This window comes from Grus americana, chromosome 13 (genome assembly GCF_028858705.1).
Source record: "Grus americana isolate bGruAme1 chromosome 13, bGruAme1.mat, whole genome shotgun sequence".
Lineage (NCBI taxonomy): Eukaryota > Metazoa > Chordata > Aves > Gruiformes > Gruidae > Grus > Grus americana.
Window position 1 is genome coordinate 2798300 of NC_072864.1, and position 27764 is coordinate 2826063.

A 27764-nucleotide genomic window follows, 5' to 3' on the forward strand; every position below is an offset into this window, starting at 1 on the left:
CGCTGCGCACCGCCCCGTCGGGCAGAGGGGCCGCGGCTATGGCGGTGTGTGCCCGGCTGTGCGGGGTGGGCCCGGCCCGCGGATGCCGCCGGCGGGGGGCGGCGCGGGAGCAGCGGCGCGGCGGCGCCGGCGACAGCGAGCCCGACACCGATACTGACCCCGAGGAGGCGGGAGGCGGCGGCGCCACGGAGGATGAGGAGGCGGCGGAGCGCATCGAGGGCGAGCGGCCCGCGCCTCACCCTGCAGGGGCCGGCCCGGCGGGCCGGGCCTCGCTGTCCCTCCTGGAGCTGCCCCCCGAGCTCCTGGTGCAGATCTTCGGTTCTCTGCCCGGTACCGACCTGCCCAGCCTAGCCCGCGTTTGCACCACCTTCCGCCGCATTCTCCGCACCGACACGATCTGGCGGCGGCGCTGCCGCGAAGGTACCGCCCGCCCCGAGGTGGGGGGCCGGGGACCCCCCGAGGAGATGGCCCCGAGGGGTGCAGGGTGGGGGGGGCCGGGGGTGCAAGGTCAGGGTCCCGGACGATGCGGGAGGACCCGGAGGGTGTGGGGAGGTGATGGGGTGTGGAGTGGGGGTCCTGAGGGGTGTGGGGTCTGGGCGTGCAGGGGCCTGAGGGGGTGCGGGTTGTGGGGCCGTGAGGGGTGCATCTAGGGCTCCCTGTGTGGAGGGTGGAGAAGAGGGCAGGTCTCAGGTCTTCTTGGGGCACAGTCCCTTCTTGGTGGTACTTGCTGCAAGAGAGGTGAGGTGTGAGCGGCTCTAGCAAAGGGCATCGGGCTGGGGTTGTGCTCTGGGGTGGCAGCTGGAGGGGAGGAATGGGGATGGGCCCAGGCCTGGCAGGTGATGCCTTCATGTAGGGTGTCCTTGGGTGAAGCGTAAGGATGGAGTATTTCAGGCAGTGAGGAAAGGGAATGCTCAGTTCCTGCAGAATGGGGCTGCACTGGGGAAGAAAGGCGTCCTTGGGTGTGCAGCTGGGGGTCCTGGAGCTGTGGAAGCACAGCACGTAAAGTGGGAGCAGGGAGCCTGCTGGGGAGCAGGGCAGGCCTGGGTAAGGTCATCCATTCCTGTCCTGTCTCAGGAAGTACAGTGCCAGGTTCAGAGGGTTCCTGGTTTGCGTGTGCATGTCCTGGGCAGTGCCTGTTGCCAGGATGCTGTGCTGCATTAATGCAAAGGCTTGTGGGTGTATTTTTTTTCTCCAGTAGTGCCTCAGTTCTGTGTTGCTGTAGCCCTGCTCTGTTAGGTTGCGATTCTTATTCTTTACTCCTCTTCCTTTTCCTCATATCAGTGTGGTTCTCTGTCCCCTGTTTGTTAATCCAGTGGCCGTCCCACTCTCCAAGGGCTGTTTTGCTGTGCTCATCGTCCCTCTTCGTAGTGTGATCCCACCAGGTGCATCTGCTGCCAGCACATGAAGTCATGTATATTTTGTTGTTGTTGTTTGTCTTCTGTTTTTAGTACCAGTGAGGGCATCGGGATGAAGAATTTAGGTATGTCGGAGTGGCTGCCTGCCATAGGCAGTGGGATCTGTTCAACTGCATTAAACCTTGCAGGAATGAATTCATGCCTTATCATCAGCATTATCCAAGAACCCTTGGACAGTACAAAGGCTGTACCTAGAAAATGTATACCGAAGCATTGTTATTTTGTATTTCAGCACAGGATGATTCCATTAGCCCAATGGAACTTAACATTGTGTTTTTGGAGACAGGCTAATAAAATGGCATTCATTCTTTCCTTATACTCCCCTACTGACATAGAGTCCTCAGGGACATTTGTGTATTTCATGAATGGTTTGCAAACCTCACTGGTTAGTCATTTTGATGGGTTATGATCCTGGCAAAATGTTTCTTTAGAAATGTATGTAATTTTAAAATATAGGCCAGATGATTGTCTTGTAAAGGAACCACTAAATTAGGTCTGATAGGGAAATAAATGTATTTATAAAATTCATGACTGCTCCTTGGATTTTCTTGTCAGTAGATAAAGCAGTGTTCAAAAACTTAGCTGAAATTTAAAGAAACAAAAGGCTTTCTATGGCTAAAGCTAAACTGGACAGGAAGGGAAAGTATTAAGACTAGAGTGCTGTCTTGAGGCCCTTAGCTAGCTACAAGGTGAGAGGTGCGTAAAACCAAATTTTTATTCTCTTTTTGCGCAGTTTCCTATATTTCCCCAATGTATCCGTTTCAGCCACTGTCAGAGAGTGTACTGGTGGACTGCTAGCGTGGTTGAGGTAGATCTTTTACCAAAGGCATGGTGTGCAAGCTGCGCTGAACAGATAAGGGTCAGGTTCTTGGCTGAAAAACTTACTACCTCTGTGAAGTTCTTCCTGCAATCTTTTAACCAGCCATGGTTCTCCAGGTGGTTCCTAATCTGGATTTCGTGCACCGTTCATAGTGCTTTGCATTGCTTTAGACACCAGTGTAAGTAATTACCATTGTGGTGGTACTGTAACTTTGAATATTTGTATACGTGAGTATAAAATCGGTCACCATTTTATGGAGCTATTCTGCAGTTAATTTCTCTGCATATATTTTGGTGATGTGTTGCACTTGCTCAGTTACCGAGCGTGTTCAAATGTGAGCGTGCAATTGTGTGATGAGTGCAAGTACTTGAGAACGTATATGGACATTAGGTGTTAGTATAGAAACATGCATATAAAATGTAGAATATCCTGTACTGTATTTCTGTACCAAAACAAGCCACTTCCCAACTGAGGACAGTTTTTAAGTGTGTACTTGTATCTGCCTGAGTTGATGCATGGCGTAGTAACGTGTCATGTGAAGTTGCACGTCCTAGAGACAGAGCGTGAGCGTGTGCGTCTCTCCTAGCGTACTCCTTGTATCGATAGCTTATTCACTCTGAAGCCTACTGATGATGTTCCAGAGCTGAGCTCTTTGAGGAAGTAACTGGTAGACTTCAACTTGGTGTCAGTTGCATATGCAAAACCGTCTGTGTTTTCAGAAATGCACAACAGTAAATAGACAAGACAATCCTAAAATTAAACAGAACAGTTCTTGTCTGAGAGAAGCTGATTGTTGCCGTGCTTTGTTTTAGCCATTTTCTACCTTCGTCTTGGACAGGAGCAGTGCTGAATGTAAGCAAAAGCCGTTGGCCAAGTCAGATGGGGCACTTGATCCTTTGAGCAATGGTATCTTGTGAGCATCCGGAGGGCCTGGTCTGAAAGTGGAGTGGCTTTTGCTGGTGACTGTGAACTGGGAGAGTGCTGGGATTAACCAGAAGTAGTTGTGTAACGCTGGCATGGCTGTTTGGACTGTTGTCCTTTTATCATTGTAACTGTTTGGGGTAAACAATGTCTCTGAATTGCTGCTTTGGCAAGAAGAGGGTTGCAGTCACTTTCAGGTTTTCTATAAATAGGAGATTGCTGATCTCTGCAGTGGGAGCAGAATTAAAGCCCGTTTCACCCTGGCTGGTGGCCTGACCTACCTTGATTAACACCTGATAGTCCATTTTAAATGGTAACCGCTTTCATCTTAAAATAAAACAGCGCAAGTGCAGCAGAACACCCAGAAACAGACCAGTAACTCAGAATAAGCAGATCTAGAACTTGGATGAAAAGGCTTTTGTTTGTGAAAACAACCTCCAACAGCTTTTGGACCTGCTGAAAAATGTCAGCCAAGGTATTAAAGATGCAAACCTTCAGTGAGTTTTATAGAAAGAAGTGCCTGTGGGCAAGAGTGGGAAATTTGGTTTCTGCACTTAGTGAGGGGACTGTTGCATGGAGCTCAGGTCTTACAGGACTCTGGAGTATCCATGCAGGAGTTTGATGTACAACTGCTCCCACAACAGGAACAATTTCTTGTAGTGCTGCACCCTAGTAAATGCGAAGGTGGTTTTAATAAGTCACAAAGCTCTAAACTACCTTTATGTGAGGTTAAAGCATTGTATAGTGTGTTTCTCTGGTGAACCATCGTGGGCTTTTCTTCATCTCTGACCACATTCTTTGGATTTTAGACTACAGCTTGGCAATGGTTTGCTGGTTCGCACTGCTAATGGCAGGTGCTCAGTTGCCATGGCCATCTTTGAGAGGGTTTTCCTTAGACTCATTTGTAAGATGTGAAGCTATCAGTCTTTTGCTTTAGGGTTTCTGCAAACACTTTTCATTTGCTGCAGATCAAATCATCTTTTGCTCAGCTCCTTATTTGTGGCTGCAAAATATCTCGATGGTAACTGCAAGCCTTCCCCTGGGAGAAATGTTTGGGAAAGTATTTGGTGTATTTTAATCTGATAGTTCAGCCTTTGGAAACAAGAAGCTGGTTCCAAACTTGTCCACCTTGTATTTTGGAGATGCTAGCCTGAGAATCTCCCATTTTTGTGGTGTCTGAAATAATCCAGTAGGTTTCTATGCTTTCTGTTCTGCATACAGTCTTGTAAACATGCATTTATTTATCCAGAAAAAATCAGAGGGCTTGATTAGTCAGGGTGCAGTTGAAACTTAGCAGTGATAAGAGTGTCAAGCTCCACCAGACATCCTAATTTCCTCTGAATTGCAGATGTCCACATACAGTGCTTGCAGCTGCTTAATGGCATTGCCATGCTGAGAAAGAAAAAAAAGCAGTAATTTGGTCTTTGGTATGAGTACAGGGGTTCTTCCTTCTCTGGGTTTAAAGAGCCTTGTTTGGTTGGTTGGTTGGTTTGTTTTGTGTTTTTTTTAAACTTGTGTAGGCTGCACAGAGGGAGGTGTGTGACATGGCTCCTTGTAGAAAGGAGAAGGGAACATGAGACTTGGAAGAGTGTATGGTGAGAGCAGGCCAGGGAGTAAATTACACTTGCAAAAGTACTAGTGCAGTTCATAAGAAATGGAGACTCCCTTTCCTTTAAATTCCACTGCATGTGACCATGGAAACAGCACTGTGTCACTGCGTCTGTGGTAAATCTTTCAAGCACTCCTTATAAACCTAATAAAACAGGCTTTCCAGCTGGTCAAGTAAGAACTTTAAAACCAATTTCCATCCTTGCTTTTGAAGCAAGACTAAGTAACCATTTTTTAACAGTATAAATTTTGTGTGTGAATTTCTGTGACTATTAACTCCTTAAAATACTTGGTAAGCTGTTGCACTGAGATATGTTTCCTTAAAATAGACTTAATTGCACTGAAGTGGAATTTCCCAGGAAGCTCGAGCCCTTCAAAGCTTTCTTGGAAAAGGCTTTCTATTCCCTGTAATGTTAATTTTATGTCCCTCTTGTCTTCTGGAATAAAAAGAGATGGCCAGCTTTCTTGCTGATAATATTTGGAATTTTTGTAAGCACTGTGAGCCGAGAGACTGATTTTTCCCATCATGGTGTTCCCAGCTCATGAGTCAGAAGACTTTAAGTGATGCACTTAACCCAGAGCTATGCCATCACTCTGGGATTTTGACTCTTGGAGTTGTTCGCTGAACAAAACAGTGTAAGGACTAGTTGTTATGAGTGTCAAAGCTCACTAAAACAAGATTATTTTCTTTCTTGACAATACTTTCTTATAAGCCTTGGATATCTAATGTCAAATAGTGTGTAGCAATATCAAAATTCTAAATTTTTCTCCTCCTTTTTTTTTTTTTTTTTTTTTTTTAAGGAGCTTGCTATTACTTTGGAGAACTGAATCTTTCCAGGAAAAATTTGAACTACAAAATTTAGGAAATGCATCTTTAGTAGTGGTTTGGCTTTCATAAAATTTCACTGCAGGTTATCAAGGGCACTTGCATGAAACTGGGATAGAGCTTTAACATCAAATCACTTCCCACCCTGTTGTTTCAAGATACCTGCTGGTAGTGGCTCTGTCCTGGCACTGCATTGAGACTGCACTCGAAGTGATTTACAGATCTACTAGGGAAAACGCTTTGTGAAAAATCAGCGCTTTCTGGAGGAAAAGAGAACGTCACCGGGCTGCTACTGCTGTTAGAGAGCAGCACAGAGAAATGCCATTTGGGCAGGATCCTCTGCATGTCTCCTCCCTTTCTGATGCAGTATAAATATCTTCAATGACAGTGAATTTAATCTAGCTGCAATGCCTGCTGCACAAAGTGCGCATCTTACTGACTCTGTGGCCAGGTGAGTGTTTGTTTACACGGAAAGAGTTGGCTGTTTCCAAACAGCAGGCTATGACCACACTGTTTCTGTCATCTTAGAAAGCTCTCTAACTTTCTGATCAGCTGAGGAAACATCCTGTTCCCTCCATCCCTTTGATGTAGTGACCAAACACATACCCACTTGTGTACATATGCAGACCAGTGCTCCAAAGCCGTGCTAAGCCTGGCAGGAGGGACAGACATGGGGTGACCTGCAGGGTGGGTCTGAATTTCAAGCCTCCAGCAGAGCTCTGGTTTCACAAATCTGCAGAACGGCTGTGTTGGGTCAGCTGGCTATAGCCCAGCACTAAATAGCTTGTTTGTGCTGGGCTGGATGTACTATCCCGCAAGCTCGTCTGTCTGCTCTCTGGCTAATTGTGCTTCCTCATCCCACCTTGTGTTTGATAATGCTTAGAGCTTCCTCTGGCTTTTGCTATGGAAATCAGCAGGAACTTTGCCACTAACCTTTGCATCTTTTAATGAAGGGCAATGTGTTTGTTGTACCTTCTGCCCACTCTTACCTTTGCTGAACTCGCCACTTAAGCGGTTAGGCAGAACGTGTATTCCCTGTAGGTGGGCTGACGGTGAGCTTTGCACATGCTTTATCATCGTGTACGTGTACCACAAGTCTATTTATAGGCAGGAGGAGATTGAATTCATTCAGGGAAACTTGTGCTTTTCTTGTATATGAAAAATGAATTCTCGGTTTGCAGCAGGTTACCAGCATTAGGTAGTGGTATTTGGCAGCCACGGTAGGTTGTTAATTCAAGGAAGCTCAACAGAGGATAAGTTTCATATTTAATGATTTGATGAGGGTCTTCACAGATACACTTTTGCGTCAAATATCTGGCAAATGTTCAGTATTGCTAAGGAAAGCTGGTGTTTGATCTGTGGTGTGGATGTCTTTGATGTCAAGGAGGGTAGTTTTCCACACTGAGATCTATCGGGGTTGCTGCAGCAGGGTGTTTTTTGTTGCTGATGATTTTTTGGGATCTCCCTCCTCTCATTTCCTCCCTCTGGTCTTCTAAGGATTTCTTGCATTGAGATGTTAGTACTTGCTTTTATTTTTTTAAAGTTTCTTAGAAGTTTGACATTGACTTCCTGAAAATGAAATGAGAGAATCTCATTTTCTGCTTCAAAGCTGTCTTTAAGATCTCTGGATTGCTTTGTTTTCAGGGTGTTCTGTAAGCAATCAAAGGCATTTGAGCGTACAACAGACCCATCTCAATCTGATCTGCTTTCAAGTGTAACCATATTTGTACATGCTGATGCCTGTTTTATGTCTCCATTTCATTCTTTTTAAAGTCTGACCTTTTCTTTAGGATCGTAATAAGCAGTTTTCCCTGTTGGATACCTCAGTGGGAGTAGATAATTACTACACACAATCATGATTTGATCTAAACGGGCATACAGTCCCAGCTGGAATGAGTACATCTTCCACATTTCACACTCTTCCTGGTCTAGGTGTAAGCATCTGCATCTTTGCTGTGTTTGTGTGTTCCTTATGGTGTGTTTGTTGCAAGCATTGCTTGTAAAATGCGTTAGATTCCCAAACTTCAATATAATTATATATCTAGTTTTCTGTTTTCTCTTCAGAGCTGCAATAAGATTCTCGGACTAACATGGCGGCTTGCAAGAACACACCTAATAAGACTGCATTTTTGCTCAAACAGTAGATCTCAAGATCCTGAGCGACAAACACCTTTGTGCCAGAGTTGACATTGTTATCTGTGTCATTGCAGAATATGGCGTCTGTGAAAACTTGCGGAAATTGGAGGTCACAGGAGTGTCCTGTCGAGATGTTTATGCCAAACGTAAGTGCTAAAGCTAATATAGATCTATATGTCCTTGCTTAGCACCAATTATGAAAGCATATACTTGTTGAATATTTATTAAACTTTCATGGCATAAGTTATTCAGACTTACTTGCTAATGGCAGGGGTTTCATCTGTGAAGTTGACATGTTTGGAGTTTTATTTAATACTAAGCAGATGCCAAGAATTGGGATGTCTGTGCCCCCCAATCCTCTGGTGGGAAAAGGGCATGTAATTTAACTTTATTATAAAAACATATTGAGGATATTTCATCCTTGCCTGTTTTGCCATTTTCAGATCTTGCTAAGGAATTAACTGATATGTTTTCATAGCCCTAACGTAGCTAAGTCTCGACCCCAGTGAAAGGATGCTGTTATACGCTGACAGTTGGAGAGTGCTGTAGAGTGTTCCTCTGGAGGAGGAGAGCCTGGCAGGGCTGGGCCTCTATTGAGGTGTCAGTGTGTTTTGGGAACACACTGTGGGAATGGGACCCCAGCTCTTTAGACCCAGTGTGCCTTCTGCATGGAAGATGGACATCATCTGTCTTTGTTATCTGTCTTAGAGTGAGGAGGGGATATCGTCAGAGGAGAGGAACCAATTCGGGCTAAGGTCTGAATGGGGGCCTGGATCCATGGTGAGGCCATCTCCCCCGTCACCAAATCTCGCCCTTTGCAGTCAGAAGCTGAGGTGGTTGCTCAGGGAGCCTTGCGAAGCCCCAAGGAGCTCCCATACCAGCACTGCCAGGCTGTGTTGTCATGGTTCCCCACCACAAATTTTGTAAAATTTTGTGGTTCGTAGGATAAAGAACAAGATGTAACCTGCAGCATGTGAACTATGGCTTCTGGCTGTTCAAATAAGGTCCTGCGTTATGAAACAAAAGCTGTTACTGTCCCAAGTTACAGCCATGAGAGGTCTCTGCAGGCTTTGCAGATCCGAAACCTGGCTCAGCTTCTACATGTACTGTATTTGCTGAACCTTGAAGCAGCGATGACCTCGAGCACTGATCTCAATGCTGGAAAAGAGAACGGGTAGAAAGGTTTTAATCCCATCTGTAACAGACTTGCTGAGTATCCATGGGTAAATTATTTCATCACCTAGTGTCCCTCTTTACCTATTTGTGCAGTAGGACTGGAACTGCCTAATTTTTGTGGGTGGAAGGGCTGAGCAATGCTGAGCCAGCACTTAGGTGTCCACAGAGAAGTCTCATCAGCACTTGAGGCCTCCCTTTCTTGCCATTCTATCTCGTATCTCTGTATGAGGCTGGTGTGGTAACAGCCATACTGTACATACCGTATTGGATCTCAGTTGTGCATTGCCGGTCTTAAATGGCGGAACATATCTTCCCGAGTTGTAGGCTTTTTCCACTACAATAGTTCCATGGTTCAGATTTATTACAGTGATACTTAGTGCTTTTTATACGCAAGTTATCTGTAAAAATGGCCTTACTGGCTCAGAACAATGATCTGTCTCTAGCCCGGCACTGTATCTTGTGGCCATGGCTATGAGCAGTCACCCAGGGAAGACCAAGAAGAGGGAAGCCTATGCAATGCTTTCCTAAGTACTCTCCCAGCTTCTGACTATCCTCAGGTTGGGGGATTTCCGCAGTCTAATGCAGTTTGTTGATTTAATAGCCCTCAACAGATCAGTCTTACACATTTGCTTCCAGTCTTCCCTTGCACCAAAGTAGTTTCTGGATCCATAGCATCCATTGGCAAAGAGCCACACTTGACGTGTGAGCACCACCTCTGTGATGGACAGCCCTTCTGGGTAAGGGCTGTGTCCGCATCCATTCAGCAATCCTGACTACCAATGGTTACTCTAAAGTCAGAATGCTTGGCAGCTCTTTCTGGCTTTCAGGGATGCACCATCTTAGCTCTCCTGTTCAGATTCTGCCCTGTTGCAGACATGTAGCGGAACAGTTTCCTGATGGTGTCACCCCATTTTCTCTACTGTCCCATAAACATCTTTAATTGCGGAAGAGTTAATTTGGGTCTACTGGCAGGACTAACATGCACTTTTCTGCCCACTGAATGTGCTTCTGTAAGTAGTAGTGTGGGAAATGAGGAACTGGAAGTGCTAGAAAGCATAACTAATCCATGTAGTTACTTGGCCTAAGTGGTCTTACTGAGACAGCGGTGCTGTCTCAGTCACACTACAGAGTTTGAGGGGGACCCTGATTCTGCTTCAGATTCAGTGGGTGCCATTTGTAAATATTGTCTGTGGGAATCTTGAGCATGCCAAGTTCTGTGTGAGTAATCCTGTGGGTATGCCTGTGACTGGGGCTGATGGAAACAAATGGTGCACCACAACTGGAAGTAAAGTCAAAAGAGAGTTTGACTTTCCTGCGTGGTTGGTCCAGATTCGTGGTACTGTTACGTGCTGGTTACAGTGGAGCAGAGTTTGCTGGTACTTACCCTGCTGTGTCTGTTCAGGTATAAACCCACGAGTGAAGTCGGGGCGTTTTATGAAAATCCTTCCCGACTACGAGCACATGGAGTACAGAGATGTTTACACCTGCCGTACGTACCTCCTGCTGGTTGATGCTTCCTGCACTAAGCACACACAAGATGCTGCATGGAGTGTGGCGTTGCTTTAAGCAAATTATTTTGGGGTGGACCTTGGGACAGTGCGGAGGGTGCTGGTTAGCCAGTTCTTTCTGTTGTGAGCTAGTGGAGTATTCTGACCCTTTAGAGTGACAGTGTGAGTGGGGCAGGCAATGAGGTATGTTGGTCTCCTTTTGAAGTGCTTTGAGGTAGAAAATTGTCCTGAATGGGTGCAAAAAGGACCTTCTCTGTTCACCGTAGGGGAGCACTCTGCTCTTACTGAATTGCTCCTCTTTTAGAAGAAAGTATTCAGATACCCTGGTGAGGGCTCCAAAAAGCAAGTTTAAATAAGCTCTGGACTGCAAAAAGCTTTTTCTTGATCCAGATGAGCTGCATTCAGATCCACAGCCCTTCCCAGTGAAAAATGCAGAGGCTTCCCATACTGATTCCTTCTCTGCACAGTGAATCCTTTTAAGCACCATCTCCATCTCTAGGAAACATTCTGCTGGTGTTTCAGAGATTGTGATTTTCCATCCTTAGTCAAGAAGCTACTCTGGGTAAACTGTTCTTTCCCTTCTAATGTTATGTTGAGGGAAGAATAGTAAAACATTGGAGTTGAATGCTCACTGTTCGGCAGGAGTTGGGGGGGAAGTACTGATGACAGCAGTTAAGGAAGCCAGCAATGTTTGGTATTTGGAGGGGGTGTTGAGCTGTCTCTAATGCTCCTTTGGGTCTACAGAGTTTTGCAGACTGGAGTTACTAACTCACTGGTGCTTGAGAATGTAGGTTTTTTGCACACACTAGTAAGCAGTGTGGGTGCTGCAGACTTACCTGTGCTAAAGAAAGCAGTCGAGCATGCGCCACACAGAGAAGCTGGTGCCTTTAACGTGAGTCGTGACAGAACAGCAGCAGTGCTACAGCAGGAATCGGTAGGAAGTTTTAGGTTTGGAGTCCTGCCTGTCAACACCAGCCTTGTTCTGGAGCTGGATGGGAAGGAGAGGCACGTCCCAGCTGCCCTGCAGGATGAGGGATTCCCCTGTAGAATGCTACCTGGGTGTTTGCTCCAAACATGCCATTTGTGGTGGCTTTGAAATGGCATGTTGTGCTGTTCCCTCAGTTGTTAATTCGTTAGCTGCAGCCCCAAACTTCTGATGTCTCATGTCCCTTTTCTCTAGGGGTGTGTTGTATTACTTGGGGAAAAACCAGTGCGGTTTAAGATGTGATTGCCCATTTCCCCCTTTTTCCCCTCCTGTGTATTAAGGCCATGGCCAGGATTTACCGTACGAGTGCTCCCTAGTTCATATTCATGCAGCATTAGCCAGGTCAGCTCAGATCACTTTCCCCAGGGTTTTAAACTAGCCTGGCTGACGCTTTGCTCTTTCCACTAGCAGGTCAGTTATCACCAGCTGGAGGGCAGTAACTGCTTACATTGTTCCAACTTATTTTGCTTATAGATACCTTGCTGCATCTGGAGAGAGTTGTAGTGGATCAGGTCTTTTCCACTCAAAGTGAGCTACCCCTGCTTTAAAGGCTGCAGATTTCACTGAAAACTCCCATGTTAGGTTTTTTGCATTTCTCTGCCTGTGCTGTCCAAGCTGGACACAGGTCGTGAAATAAGATTTAGTTAAAACAGGGACATCTGAAAGCGTCTGCTCTCCTTCTGGTTTAATAACCCGTTCTGGGGTTGTAACTTGTCTGTTCACACCTATGGTGTCTGTGATGCTTGCTTGAATTGCTGTGCATTTGCTCAGTGTGCTTCCTTGTCCTGTGTCTAATGAAGAGCACAGGCATTAGATCTTTCCCAGGCAGCCTTCTGTTGGTGGGAGTTTGGGCACTCACTGCTTTTCCTAGCCCATCCTCAGCTGGATTCAAGCTGCCTTTCCCTCTGAAGAGCATGTGGGGCTGCTTGTGGCAATGTGGGTAATATCCAGGCTGGGTGGACATTGTACTGAAGCGTCCAGTGGATGTATTTTTGCTCCATTTGGCAGGATGTGGGCTCAGAAATTCAGGTAGGCAAAAGGCTTCTTCAGGATTGAGAAAAGTAGGCAGTGTGCAAAGGAAAACCTTGGAGAAAGACCCAAGTGCTGTCTTCTTTCAAGGAGCAGGGAGGGAAACAACTGTCAGATCCGTCCTGTCTCCTGCCAGGGAGAGCCAGAGCTGGAATTCATCAGGTTTTTCCTGCAATGAATATAGCTGCTGGCTCGCTGGAGTCCAGAGACACCCCAGGCTTGAAAATGGAGCTGTGCTTTTGCTTTGAGACTTGTTGGGGCCTTTGGCCGAGTACCAGCATTTTCCCCAGTAACTTCCTCACTGGTGTGTAGGGAGGGTAAGGCTCATGTTGCCGCCTGGCTCCCATCAGCTCATCTGGAGACTTCTGTGGTGCCAAACAGCTGGGGTTTTCAAAAATTAAAAAAGAAGAGCTGCCCACAATCATGGTGCAAGCTCAGCACAGAAGTTGCTATCCAGTGGATAAGATTCTTCTGGAGGTGAATGGGAATTTTTGGCCTCCTCCCTCCTTTGCAGCCCCAGGTTTCCACGTGGTTGGGGCAGATGGTGAAGCAGGCTCTGTCTGTGACCCAGCCATGTTTCCTGAACCGCCACAGCTCCTGGCAAACCGAGCTGCAGCTGGAGCCAGCTGTTTACTCAAGGTAAGCACACAAACTACCCTCAATAGGTGTATGTCGTGGTGTGGAAGGGCTTGCCTTCTCAAGCAGACGCTTTCCCCACTATTGAAAAGTCCATTGATTGTAGCTACAGCTTTGAGAGTGCTTCAGACAGGAGCTGAGGGAGGAGGGACATCCTCAGTACTCTTGGATAGCTTAGCATCAACTTTTCTGTCCTAAAAATAAAAAAAAAGCTGGGTTTTGTCAGCTCCATGCCAGACAGGGTAGAAGGCAGATTGCGGCGGGTGGAGCGGCTTACGCACATACCATTTATTAATACGTAATTACTGCACTGAGACGAGAAGACTGGGAATGTGGTTTGCTTGCTTGCCTTAGTGCTGTTTGTGCTGCACTCGGTTCACTGGGTGAAACCAGGCTGTCAATCTTAAATTGTTTACTGCACAGGAAAAAGGCTGCTCCAGGCCAGTTGGCAGCAGCTCCGGACAACCCTCCCCGCTGTCCTAAACCTCTGTGGAAGTTCTCTGCTTTGGTGTAATGAAAACACTCCTATAGTTCTTGCTATTTTAAGTAGTTAATGAAACAAAGCTATTGTAACAGCTGCACTGAAACACAGTTCTTCCTATAAATTGATGCAAAGTAAAAACCATTATTCAAGCCAGTCCTGTAGGTTAAAACGGGTTATTGTGGCCTTCTGAGTTGGCTATGAACATCATTGCAAGGCAAGTGTAGTATCTTCTTGCCATCTTCGTAGAAATAATCTGCATCCTGTTGTTCCTGCCCAAAGTGCCAGATTGTGTGTAATGTCTTCACGCGAAGGTTACTGGTCATGTCAGGAAATTATATGGACAAAGTTAATGGCTGACTGTAAGGACGGGAGGCAAGGAGCATCTCTAAGCTTTCCTCAAGAGAGGAGGTTTGTTGAGATCATTCTGTAATAAGCATTTTCTCCTGTTTGCTGGAAACATTCCTACTTGTCCTTCGATTTTGGTGGGATCGAAAGTGCGCCTAGCTCTGAGATGAGACACAGAGAAGCCTCACCTGCTGCAGTAGGCTTTGAGGGGGACTTTGAAGCAGCTTTTGGGCACTGCTGAAATGTAGCTGCTTGCTTAGAATTTTTAAGGCCGTTACTGACCTGGTAACACCACCAGATCTCCTGAGCTGGCATGGTCTGTGTGCTTTGCCTGTGCTCTCTCAGTGGCTTTTTTTAAGGATGCTTAACTCTGGAGACAAGTTTGTCTCTACAAGGCAGGGAAATTCTTTCAAAATATTCAAATTTCCCTGTTCCTTACTGCCTTTCTGCCCTTATTTTCTGTTGCTTTGCAGTCTGAGGCTTCAAGTACATTTTTGGTAACTGGAGATGGCAGATACTTTATTTGGTTTTAGCTCTGGGTATATCACGTGATTTGCAGTAACAGGACCATGTTGCAAAAGTTTTCTGGGAATTCCTGGTGAGGTATCTGGTTGTGTAAAGTCCTGGAAAATAATTCTGGCACCTCCACTGGGCCAGGAGCAGGGCTGCAGAGAACAACAGAAATCTGTGTGAGCTCATGGGAGGCCTCAGTTCAGAACTCCCTGGTTGTGGTTGGGTGAAACCAATTTTCTGTTCCTTAGTAAAGGCAGTTGTGGGTGGTATTGGTCAGTATTGTGTGCAGTCTGGTAGCAGTCTTCCTTTTTCTTTCTTTTCCCAATATCCCAATTCCTTAGCATGATGCGCTCACTTCAGTGTCTCACTGTTCCCTAGTGCTGCACCGATACCGACACATCCTGGGATTATGGCAGCCAGACATTGGGCCCTATGGGGGACTGCTGAACGTGGTGGTGAGTGAGTACCTCATTCTGGGGGCTGTGGTGTCGAGGACTGATGAGTCTTTTGTTTAGCATTTTCTAAACCTGGTTGCCATCTCTGTGCTATTGAGAAGTGTGAACAGTCAACCCTCAAGCCCAGATTGAGACCCAGAGGTTGCTTCTTGGATCTTTTCAGCATCACCACCTTTCTCCAGACAGTCCTTTTGTTTTTCAGCTGTATTCCAAACAGCCACAGGAGGACACAGAAAACATGAGCAATGTTTCAGGGAAAGGTTTGATTTAGAGTTTTAACGCTGATATTCCAGTGGCTGGCACAGGAGTCCATTCCTTGTGCATTGAGTACAGCAGAGGCTTCAACGCTGGCCTATTGCTTCCTGCATTATCTTGGCCTGCAGCTGAACATTTTGCAAAGGATTTTGCACTGGAGTTAGTACACCTCTCCTTCCTGTAGTATGCAGTACTTTTCACTAGCTGTGTCTAATTTATCAGACGTGGGGATACTGGTGCAAGACCTGTGGAGACTGGCAGCTCTCGTTTTGCTGGGGAGAGCAGTTAATGAACAACGCTTGACTCTGCATTGGTGAGAGCTGGGCCAGAAGTTTGCCTGAAGACCTTGTTCTTTGCACCAAGGTTCAATAGCTGACAGGTTGAAGCATAACAAATCACGAGGCCTTTAGGTTTGCAAGATTGTCTTTATAAAGACAAGCGTGCCTCTGTGGCTCTGCTCTGCTTTCATCTCAGAAACAAATATCTTTTCTCTGGAATTGCAGGGCTTGAGGGGAAGGATTCTGTTAGGCATGCAGGAAGAGGGCTGGCACTTGTAACTCTCAGCAGAGGAGATTGTTGCTTCCTGTGCTGTCTGTGAGTAATAGAGCCAAATAATTCCTTATCCAAAAGGCATGGATAATCATGAGAACCAGAATTCCTCTATTTGAGTATCTGCCAGCATGAGCTCTCAAACCAATTAGAGTTTGACTAGCTGTGTGGTCTCTTCAGTGAAGCCTCTCCCTCTGGATCCTGCGCACCAAGCATCCGTCACAAAGTCGTTTGCAGTAATAAAGGCCTGATCGTTTTCCAGTGGTGCAGAAAGCCTTGTAAAGAAACCCTCTCCCTCTTCACCAAGGGTGTGCTGTGAGTGCATATGGTCTGGTTTAATTGCTGGAAAGCAGTTTGGAAATGGAGCAAGCTGTTCTACAGCTCCTGCCCTGTTGCAGAATAGGCCCTGGAGCTGTTTGCTGCAAACTCAACAGAAAACATGCGAGTCTGATCTTGTACGCTTTGTCTCCCATCCCTCTGCAGGTAGATGGTTTGTTCATCATTGGGTGGATGTACTTGCCACCTCATGACCCTCATGTTGATGATCCCATGAGATTCAAACCTCTCTTCAGGATTCACCTCATGGAGAGGAAATGTGCAACAGTTGAGTGTATGTATGGTCATAAGGGACCTCATAACGGCCATATCCAGGTGAGCTCCTCTAGCGCTTTCAACATCTGTCCTAGGTGCAGTGTATGTGCGTGCACATTGGCTCTGGAAATGGATTCATAAATAAACTATGAGAATTTTATTTAAGGGATGTGGCTTTCACCACCTTGTTGTATGTGTGGATGACAGCTTTACACTCATTATGTGTCTGACAAGTTGTGTGGGCTGTTCCCCACTCTGAATTTGTTCACTGGCAATAGTACAGCAAGGCTGTTATACAGTCTTCTGTTGGGCTGGAACAGGCAGGGAGGGTGGGAGCACTGGTATGTGTACAGGCTGGGGGAAATGATCCACAAAATGGCCTTGTGCAGCTGGTAAAGGTGTCCAAGCAGACACACAGACCTGTTCTGTTTTACAGCTTGCTCTCAGACCTTGAGAAGTTGATGTAGCGTCCATTCAGTACATTGGATGCTTTGAAAAGCTTCCTGAGAGGTTGTTTCCTTTTCTTTGAGGGAGGAAGCTCAAATAGAGAAGCAAGTTAAAACGACCCTCTTTCATTAGAATGCATTGGGGTTTTATTGCTTTTGTTTCTCTATTCTGTAGCTGATGCACTTGGTTTCACTTAATGATTTCTCTGTTGTAGCAAATTCAGTAACGTTTGTTGTATAAAGCATTTATTCTAAGCAGTCTTAGTTACATCATCCTAGGCATCTCTAATCAGGTCTGTAACCTGTTAAATTCTCCTCCACGGTAACTACAGATTTTAAAGAAGGATGAGTTCTCCACGAAATGCAACCAGACAGATCACCATCGGATGTCAGGGGGAAGGCAAGAGGTAAGAGTGCTTTGCCAAGAGTCTGCATTAAGGCTGTTTGTATGTCCCCTTTGATAAAGCATTGCTGTCTTACCTAAGCTCTTAGCTAATGTTGGGGTCGGGGAGGTGGTCTTCTGCCTTCTAATTTCTGTCTGTCTGAACATACCTGAAAACCCAGGCTGGTAGCTTCTGGCTGATCTACTGTGATCTTTTATAAGTGAGTAGAATTGATCTGTGACTTGACTCAAAACTTAAAGTGGCCACACTTGAATAACTGCAGGATCCTGGGGAACCTCTTCTATACTTGCCAAGGTGTGGTTTAAGGATCCAGTATATGGGATCAATTCAGTGTTACACCTGCAGAATGTCCGGATGGAGATCCTGTGCCTCACCTCAGTGCGGAGCAGGGTGTTGGAGCAGGCTGTTAGGTCCATCCTGTTGAGCAAAAAGCTGTTTTAGGCAGTTCTCTGTGGTAGGGTGCTCTTTGAGCCCCAGCACCCTTTTTCTTCCTGTGCTGTGACACCGTTCCTGTTTGATAGCAGGCCTGTCCAAAGAAAGACAGCAACATATATTGTATGCCCTGCAGCACTTGCCAGGCACTGATCTCTGTGGTATTGCTGCCTGTACAATTAAAATCTTTCAGACACGTGCCTAATATTGAGTACCAGCTGCATTTGAATACCTGCTTGTCAGTGGGCACCTTTCTACTGCTTATCGTCTTGGTCGAGGGATTAAAAGCTTCATTTGGTTGTTTATCTTGTGTCAGCTATACCCAGCAAGGCAGATTCCTGACTCAAACTACATGTTTTAAGGTGCAGGTATAAATGTCAGGATGAAAACCTTCAGCTAATACCTGTTCCAGGTAGCGGTGTTTGCTGCCAGCTAGTTAAATGTGACAAATCTGATACTTCAGTTGCTTCTAACAAATGCTGTAAAATGCCTGTCTGCTAATGGGAAACAGCTGGGTGAAAGGTTTAGTTAGTTCTGTAGCAGATGAGAAACGCTTTAATACTTCCAAAGCACTGCGTTAAGTGTGCGTGGCATTATGGTAATTGGAAGATCTGGCTTTCGAAGATAAAGCAAGCAGGTTTGGAGTATCACTGGGTAGGCTGCTATCTTAGCGTAAGCTGTTATCATGCTAACTCATGGTAGGGTATTAACTTGTCAGAGCTGGTGTAGAGGTGCTTCAGGAGATGTTTTCAAAGCACCATTTGGATTTAGATGCATCAGTATTAAATCAGCAGGATTTAACCTCCTAAATCTTCACTACTTTTCAGAAGCTTCCCCTTTTATGTCTAACATGCCAGGATAGGGCACAGGAGTCAGCTTATGGGCACACAAATGAGTTACTGCAAGGTAAGGCAGGACGTAAAGGAGTAGTAGATCAGCTACTTTGCAGTAACAGATGATGCAGTAACAGCTTTTATTCTGAGGAGGCAGATTGGTTCTACCTGTAATTTATTTGAAGGGGAGCATGTTTATTTTGTGGCGTCTGGCAGCTATAGGGCAATTAGCATTACCACTACTTGTGAAGCATATTTCCAAACCAGCTCTGTAGCAACATGTGCTTGTTCCCAAATCCAGCCACGATCTTCTGCCTTTGGCAGAGCATTTGCCTTCTCTGTGGCTCTGCCAGTGAATCGTGCTGACGAAGCAAAGTCATGTTGGAGTACGTCACTGTGGCAAATGAAATGCCTTTATTTTCTCCCTTTTCTTGTGCTGCAGGAATTCCGGACTTGGCTAAGGGAAGAGTGGGGTCGGACTCTGGAAGACATCTTCCATGAACACATGCAAGAGCTCATCTTGATGAAGTTCATCTACACCAGCCAATATGAGTAAGGGCACCAGCTCTTTCTAGGTATTGAGGCTGCTGCAACTTCAAGAGCACATGGGATCGTTTGTTCCAAAGATGGGGTGCTTGCAATGGGCTTTAACAGGCAGGGGAATGTTCTGTCTCTGCAGGCTCTGTGCAAAGATACGGTGATGCACAGTGTTTTCCACTTGTACAGAGAGATGAGACGCAATGACAGCAGTAATACGGTTCCAAGTTCTTTACAATAACTATGCACGATAAGGTGATTTTAGTCATTTAACTGTGTTTAATTGGAAGACAGAGCAAATACCCGTGATCCCAAGGAGCTGCCTGCTTATTATCCACGTTAATAAGCAGTATGCTTTGTAGTGTGCTAGGCAGAAATCAGACAGTCCCTGAGAACTGAGGTTTTTTTAACTGTTACTCTCAACTTCAAATAGCAGCCACCTCGCTGTAGCAGATGTTTAAATGTGCTTCATTCTTAGGTTCTCCAGAAATCCCAGGGAGCAAGGAGGTTTACTGTGACCTTGCTGCAGGAGCCTCCTGGTGTGCTAACAAGGACTGGGAGAGAGAAGTGAAGGGAGGGAGTGCTTGCAGAGGTCTAAACGAAACGTTAAGCTTGTTGGTGTTGCTGAAAACAGAGATCCCACCTCTCTCTTCACAACATCCCAAAGCTGCCTGGAGTAGCAGACTACAAACATGTTCCTCATGTCGAGGGATTCTCTTAACCTCTAATCTTTTGGGTTTTTGCGCAGCAACTGCTTGACATACCGACGCATCTACCTCCCTCCTAGCAGCCTTGACGACCTCATAAAGCCAGGTCTCTTCAAGGGAACATACGGGAGCCATGGGCTGGAGATTGTCATGTTGAGCTTTCACGGAAAGAAAGCAAAGGGGACTAAAATCACCGTGAGTGCATTTTCCTTTCTCTCGATGCTTGTTGAAATATTCTCTTCTTGATGCCGCGGATTCATAGGAGAGATCTCTGTCTGGGAGGCAGTCAGTTGTTGCCACCCCAAACCCGGCTCCTCGTGAGGATTGGTGGTATTGAATGAATTTTAACACACGTGCAGAGTAGCTAGAACCTGCTCTGCAGAGTTTCTCATGATGCCTCCTGGCTCCCCTTTCCTTTCCTCTCCCTTCCAGCTGCTTTCTGTGAGCAGCTGGTAGCAGGTCACTGGAGATCACTCACATGTATCTGAGGAGCAGGTACCAAATGTTGGCAGCTCTTCATGGAAGCCAGGCTAGCGAGCTCCTTCCTCTCTGCAGGGAGGGACTCTGACAAAATGCAGTTGCAGCTTTGACTTTCTTTCACCCTTGCAAGTACAGCCTGGCTCATAGCTTTTGATTCAAAATTCTGTTTCTGGGAGGGGGAAAGCAGAGGTGATGTAGACAGCTCAGGTAACAGTGAACAAGGTCTGAGTTTGTGGGGGTTTTTTTGCCCACTTAGTTATTGTAGAATAGGGTGAACTACGGAGAAGTCAGATGATGGACATGGGAGGATACAGGTCTGAACTCTGTAGCGCCCTGCCTTTGCAGCCATGCTGTTGCTTCCTGTCTCTAGGGAGATCCCAACATCCCAGCTGGGCAGCAGACTGTGGAGATCGACCTGGCGCATCCTCTGCAGCTACCTGACGTTGAGAACCTTCGCGATTTCAGTGAGCTCTCTCGCATTGTCCTGGAGGTCCAGGAGCAGGTGCGTCGGGAGGAGCAGGAGGAGGAGCACCGGCAGGAGGAAGAGGACCACTCCCAGCAGGCTGTCTCCCAGCCTGCTGCGAACCCCCTGGGAGGAGAAGGTGCCGAGGGGGAAGAGACTGCAGCTGGGGCAGAGGGGACGACCCAGGATAAGGCACCAGCTTCCCGGCCCTTCGTGCTGCCCATGGGAGTCATATCGAGGAATGAAGACTATCCCCGGACCTGCCGAATTTGGTAACGGGGACTAGTGGTTTTACAGCCTAGTCGCACGGGTCACTTTTTGAAACAGAAGAGGGGGAGTCTTTGAGGCGTGTTCTGTATTTGCTTGCCCTTTACCTGCATGCGGATCTCTCAGCCCCTTGTGCTCAGATTTTCTGCTGCTGCTGCCCTGCCCCCCATGTTCTGGGTTGCTCCCTCTCTTTCCTACCACAGCGTCATCTGCCATCTCGCTTCCTTGCTAGATTTTATCCTGTTACTTCTGAAACTAGCTCCTCTCCCGTATCCACCCCCCCCTTTTTTTTCCTTGGTGTTTTGTTTCCCAGTGCTGCCCAGTGTGTATATTTAGAGATCTGTTCAAGCCGCTTCCCATTTCTGTGTGTGTCACTTGTGTTCCTTGGCTGTGGGAATGCTGTGCTCTCTCCCACCCCTCCCTGGCCTCTGGTGCCTTGGGGCCAGCTCTGGAAGGTGCTGAGCGCCTTGAACAGTAGGTGCAAATACGCAGAGCGCCTTGTTGAATGGGACCTGGAGTCAGTGAAGCAGCATACTAAATGAAGTGTGGCAAAAGAGCCCAAAAGCTGAGGCTTAGGCAGGTGACCTTCAGCCAAACATCTGTGCTCATGGAAAAACCTACCAATAGCTGGTTAATCCCAGAAGGCGCCTGCTGTCACAACTGAGTTGTGTTTGAATAAAACCCTGCTCCACCTGCTGCTTGCTTGGAGGTTAGGCTGACCTTTACTCCTCCCCAGCTCCAGTTAGATTTTTCTTTCTTTTTTTTTTTCTCTTCGTTCCCCTGGGTTTTGTCATAAGGTTTGCCTCTCTGGTCACTCTCTCGACATGCCTTTCCTCTTCTGTGAGGATTGTCTGGGCCTGGGTTGATCCTTAAGTTGCAGAAGTAAATCTCAGATGGATTACTGGGCTGAACTACAGAAAAATTCAGCCTTTGTGTGCAGGTGCTAATTAGAATAGCTAAAAGCAGCAACCTCCAAATAGTACTGGGTAGTTTCTTTTCTTAAAATGGTATCAACAGTGTTTTGTGCTGTGTGATAAGCACCTGGCACTGCGTTTGACAATGGCTTGATTGTAGCTTTGTATGTGTTTTTTCTTTTTAAATTTCTTTTTATTAAATGTTGTTTAATTATGGCTGTTCTCACCTCTTTTTTTTTTTTTTTTTTTATATTCTTCTCTCCCTGCAGTTTTTATGGAACGGGGCTTATTGCTGGCCACGGCTTCACCAGCCCTGAGCGAACACCGGGTGTTTTTGTTCTCTTTGATGATGATCGCTTTGGATTCATCTGGCTGGAGCTAAAGTCCTTCAGTCTCTACAGCCGGATCAAGGTCTCCTTCCAGAACGCCGAAGCGCCTTCCCGTGAGGCTTTTGATGAAATGCTGAAGAACATTCAGTCGCTGGCTACTTGATGGGTGATTTGTGATGGACAGGGCTAGGGGTTGCAAAGGCTGCTGCACTCCCCAGCCAGGGCTGCGATGGGGATTCCTCGCTCTCAGTACCTCTGAATAAAAGCATGCACTTTTAATAAAGCCTTTTTACCCCAAATGTACACATCCCAGTTAAAATATCCATGACTGCCCTTTCCTCCCTGCCACTCCACACTGCTCCCTAGCAGTCCTTGTTACCCAGTCTGTAACATAGCTTTGTATAGCTGAAGGGATCCTGCAGAGGAGGAAACAGACCTTTCTTCTTGCAAAAAGAATGTACTGGAACAAAAATAACTCCAGGTCAGAGCTGGATCAGAAGAACATCTAATTGACCGGATGGACAGAAGCCCTCTGCTCTGACCATTAGCAATCTCCCGTGGAAAGAGCTCTTCTTCAGGGAAGGGACTCGTTTAAGCCTTTGCTGTGCTCTAGGCCGATCTGTCCTCCTGGAAGACTTGCTTAACCCTCCTGAAAACCTGTGCAGTCCCCCGCTGCAGACTGGCTGGCTGCTTAATGATAAATTGCATCAGCGGTGACAAAGCACGTCCTCCTCTCCAGAAACCTTTCTCTGGCTGCAGCGTTGTCAAGAGAGGCTGGTGTAATACCTGCACCCTTGGCATAGTAATTGGAGTGGGTGGTTTCCTTTTGAGAAATTCCCTCAGCTTGGCAGCAAGGGGAAGATTCCCTCTGTAAATGACTGTGTGTTTAGCGTTGCCCTAGCTTCTGGAGCTTGGTGGATGTGCTGTCCCTGGGGCTCTGGGTCTGGCTGTTGCCCTGAGCGTCGAGGAGATGATTCTTAGAGGAGCTGGGTACGGAACTGGAAATGAGTACATTCAGAACTGGTTTCGTACCTGAAAGGTTCACCTCAGATCTTTTAAACTGGGCCTGAAAATGTAAAGGAAGGAGGAAAAAACTGTGAAATAAGCCCAAATGCAGCCTGCTGACTCCTGTGACCCCCGTTACGTGCCATTCTTGGTTCAGATTGCCCTACGCAGTCTGAAGGAGCGGTGAGGGATTCTCCTAATATTGCTGTGGCTTGTTCTGGCACCTTTTAGGGTTGGTGCTGACAGGTGGGTGCTGCTGCTCCATGCCCAGGACCCTCCTGTTCCCTTTCTAGTTGCTCTTGTTTCATCCCAGATGATTACTGCTTCCACAGAAGGCTCCTGGGCTTCATTTCTTTCCGCATCCTGAATTTCTCTGCTGGGAAATGTGGGCTGCAGGCTAGGGAGCCAGGTTCCCCATAGACTGTCCTATGCAGGAAAATCCGTGCCAGTGCTAATCTACTGTGAGTTGTGCTTAAAAACCATCTCGGCATTTGCATCAGTGTGAGTTATTAATCATGTGTAGGAAGAGACGACAGGGATCCTTATGTAGAAAGAGGAAAGAGCCATTTGTAAGGAAGCTCTTGGTTACAGGCAAAATGCATCCTTTGTTGTGGTTCCTCTCTGGCTGTGATTATAAACTCCAGGTTTTCTTCTCCTCCTGCTACCAGCCGGATCAGTGTCTAACAAAACTCTGCCTTGACATCTTCTGCAGGTTTTGGTTTGTAAATGTGTCTGTACTGGGAGGATGCAAGCCCCTTCTATGGAGAAGTTTCAGTCACTGCCTAGTTTCACTGCGAGCGGCTTTTATTCTCACTCTCACAAGGGCTTTTTGCCATTTCTGGCTCTTGAGTGTTCCCTCAAGCTGCGTGAGAACTGAGTCTCCAGCAGAGACTTTGAGCAGAAGGTCACGTCACTCACAGGATTAATTCCTGTCTCTTTGGATATAGTTTTATAAACCTCTGGGAATTTGAAGGTGATTTGAGGCACTTTTTCCTTTGTTTCCTGCTGCTTTGTCAGTAGTAGAAAACCTGCCTCAGTGTTAGAGGTGAGGCTCTGCAGTGCTATTGCCCTTCTAGTGAATAAGCTATAAAAAGTCATTTGTTTCTGAGCAGCCCGCTGGAGGTATTCTGTCGGCATCACCAGAGGGAAGAGTTGACATGGATCTTACCCCATCATGCGGGGCTGGGAGAGGGGAAGGGTGGCACTTCTCCGAGCCTTGGTGTGTGGGCAGAGAGGTGAGCCAGAGCTAAAATTGGGCATCTCAGCCTTTTGCTGCAGCCGCCAAGCTGTGTGCAGCAGGAGAGCATCTGCTTAATCTTGTAGCTGGGGGTTTCCAGCTTGATGATGCGGATTTCTGGGATACCTAAAGACATTAGGTATCTGGGTGGCCAATTTATCTGGGAGCGTGCTGTTAGGCTGGTGCAGCCAGTACGTTGGCTGCTTTGTGTTCTCCCTAACGGCCTAAAGGGATGAGAGAGGTCCCCGTGGGCAGCTGTTTGAATCGCTTGTCCTTGAAACCAGCTCTGCTTCAGCTGCCCATGGATCCATAGTTCTGATTGTGGATTCTTCCTCCTTTCAATGTCCCCACTCACCTGAAAAAATAAAAATCCTGAAGTTTTACTTAATAGTTTTTGCTGCTGCTTTTTTTTTTTTGCTTTTTTTAAGTCAGGTTGAAAATCGAGGCTGTACTGAATGCACACAAGGACTTGGCCTGAGACCCGAGTCACCGTCTTGTAAGTACAGACGCTGACACTCTAGCCGGTCTCCTCCCTGCTGTGTTGGGTTGGCTGAGTGTGTAAAGGTGGTGTAGGTATGTTCCACTGCTGTCATAAAATGCTTTTAGTAATTGTTCCCTGCAGCTTAAATTCCCCTGGATATCAGGAGTCTGCTGGGGAGTGCAACCCCATGGATAGCAGTTTTGCTCGAATACAGGTCTGCTCTGTGCCTTGGGCCAGGACCTGTTGTTGGCTGTTGGCACAGGTTGTGCATCTGCTGTTCTCCAGGCTCAGATGGTTCTTCTGCTTGTAGCTTGTCCCTTCTGATCCTTCGCGGTGGCAGTGTTAAGGGTGTCCCTTCTGAAGGCGAGACCTGCTTGGCTGGCTGGAGAGAAGGGCTTTGCAGAGGCTTGATGCCCTCCAGGAACTTCTCACAGCTCAGCTTTGCCCCTGGAGAAGCATCTTTTTATTTATAGTATACCTGATTGGCCTCAAAACGTCAGAATGTGTTAGTCCCGACTAAAAGCAAAACTGCTGATACACCATGGCTTTATTCTGTCTAGAGCAAAGGCAATGAAAATAGCAAATTTTGTATTAATACTCCTCTGCCTTCTCTTCTCACCTTCTGCTCCTCAAAGCCTGGCAGGATTTTGTAGCGTTTCAGAAGAAAATTCCCTCTGATTTGGCTTTGGGTGAGGAAAGCTGTCAAGGCGGTGAATTTGGAGAGACTGGCATAACCACCCTGGGTGCTCCTGTGCCTTGGCTGGTTCCTTTGTGCACGGCTACATCAGTTCTTTCAGAGAAAAGCAGAGTAACACGACGAGGAGTTACACCTTGCAGCTCTGAAAGCTTTGGGAGAGGGGAACGAGCAAGAGGAGCGCAGTGAGATTTAGCGTCAGGCAGTTTGGATTGGAGCATTGCCCATGGCCGAGGGGGATGCGACCGCAGCCCCGGTCCTGCCTTCCCTCGTGGTACCCGTGGGAAGCAGAGCGCTGGCGGTACAGAATTTTCCTGTACTTGCTCGTGTTCGATACGGGCTGTACCACCCCCCTGCGCAGTACGTCTCGGAGTATTCCCTGCTTGCTTCCTAGTTGTCCAGCTTTTGGGGATATTTCTTGGAGCTGTTGACAGGGATAATGTGTGGCGGTGCCTTGCAGATGGTGATAAATTTCTGGTGCTGACGTGTACTCACCCTCTTTGCTCTGCAGAAAATCTTAGGGGCAATTGGCTTTATTTCTTGATCCCAGATGGGTGGAAAGTGCTGGGGAAGATGGAAAACAACTCGTCAGGGCTAGGAATCCTCTCTTGGCAGAAGCCTTATTGCCCCAATAGCCACAGCAAGACCTAGGGCTGAATTCTAGCTCAGGAGCAGCAAGGGAATGACTGGCTTATGTTGCTCGGGCTGCATTTTGCTCCTAGATCATCCTTTCTGTCTTGTCAAAACACATGGGTTTGGCCAGCTGGAAAACAGAAGCATCGAAGATCCTCATCCAGCCGGTTTGTTTGTTTGTGTTGGGCCTGATTTCGTAGCTGTAGATGTGCTGTGATCAGGCGCTGTGGCTGCAGGAGACTCGCTGCAGTCCACATGGACTTGTCAGGCTTTTTTTTTTTTTTTTTTTCCTCTTTAATTGAGGAGGAGGAAAAAGGACGGAATTACTTTGGCTGTCAGCTTCCCTGCGGAGTAAACGGCGCAGTACTGCCGTGGCCGCTCTGGAGCGGGACAGCAGAGGTCGGATGGCGATTAGTTAGGAAATTTGTACTGGGGAAAAAGCAAATTTGTGTGCAAGCGTGTTTGGAGGAGGAAAAACTTTTAAACAAGGATGACTTTTTATTGCTTTTTATTAATTTAAAACTAGTGGAACTTAATGGGAGTGTTGGGTGTTGTGTGGAAATGGGTTGTATAATCTCGACTTGCTAGTTTAGGAAATGATAATGTATTAACTCTGTCTTGTAGCTGGTTGCTCACATGGCCAATAATCTGTTGCGTTCAGCTGCCAAAGGATTGCGTGCTGGCCTTGGCACTGTGGGCCAGACGGACAGCATAACTTACCGGTTGGGTAGTGAAATATTTGCGATGTGTGATCAGGCGGCGGAGTGGCAGATAAGGTACCAAACTGTGAGTGCCACTGACTTGTTTGTTTGTTTGTGTGTGTGCTAAGTTAAAATGTATGATTCCGGTTTTTGTTTGGATTGCAGTTCTTTTTAATTTTTTGAGGAAAAGAGCACTCAGATCGACCGTGTTCATTAGCTTAATTAAAGCAATCTGCACTTTTTTCATTGATTAATACTCCTGCTTCCCCTAAGCAGGTGTACCCTGTTTCCGTGTGTATTTTGCACTCACCACTTTAACGTGACACCGATGGATTAATCTGGGCATCTCCTGTAGGCTTTGAGTGTAAATAAGTCTCTATAACGTGCCCCGTGGTACTTATTTAAAAATGAAAGGGGAAACACCAGCTCCCTGCTTCATACGGAGGGTAGCGCAGAGGGAAAAGGTGAGCTTTTCTTTCTGAAATGCCGTTTGACATCAAACACCTCGGTTTCATGCCACAAATATCCATGTGGAACCTGATAACTGTAGTTTAAACAACTCGCCTGCCCGGTCTGCTCCCCTGTCCGAGGGATGGATGGGGTTTTGCTTGTCCTTTTGTTTGTGAGTTTGAGAGGAACGGGCTGTATAAAAGCCAGGCGTGACTTTGCAACACTTGGCCTGCTTCATCCCGAGTATCAGAAAGCTCAGCAAAACATGTGTGACTTTTACACCTGATCATTGTTACCCAAGGAGCCTTTTCCAGTTTCAAATAATAAAAAGGAAAGTTTTGTGAACTTACTTCTGTTTGCTTCTTTTTTTTCTTTTTCTTTTTTTTTTCTTTTTTGTTCCAAAGGAAAGCAGCGGGTGAGTTCCACCCTTCTGACACACAGCAGCCTGGCTTCCACCGTGTGATAAGAATTAATTTTCCCTTCTCCGGATATTTGGTGA

The 27764-nt window shown here is 46.7% G+C and overlaps 1 protein-coding gene across 3 annotated transcripts; it reads left to right on the forward strand.

Moving 5' to 3' along the window:
• Positions 1 to 27614, forward strand: FBXO31 (F-box protein 31). 3 transcript variants are annotated; one of them, XM_054840368.1, is made up of 10 exons: positions 1 to 420; positions 7801 to 7872; positions 10305 to 10391; positions 14781 to 14857; positions 16145 to 16312; positions 17031 to 17105; positions 18810 to 18919; positions 19653 to 19806; positions 20462 to 20826; positions 22005 to 27614. In XM_054840368.1, the coding sequence occupies exons 1-10, from the start codon at positions 39 to 41 to the stop codon at positions 22225 to 22227; spliced, it is 1713 nt and encodes a 570-aa protein (XP_054696343.1). In that variant the 5' UTR covers positions 1 to 38; the 3' UTR covers positions 22228 to 27614. The 3 variants fall into 3 exon arrangements, with proteins under 3 accessions (XP_054696343.1, XP_054696344.1, XP_054696345.1); XM_054840369.1 differs by lacking the exon at positions 10305 to 10391; XM_054840370.1 differs by lacking the exons at positions 10305 to 10391; positions 14781 to 14857 and having other exon boundaries at positions 280 to 420.
• The last annotated feature ends 150 nt before the right edge of the window (positions 27615 to 27764 follow it).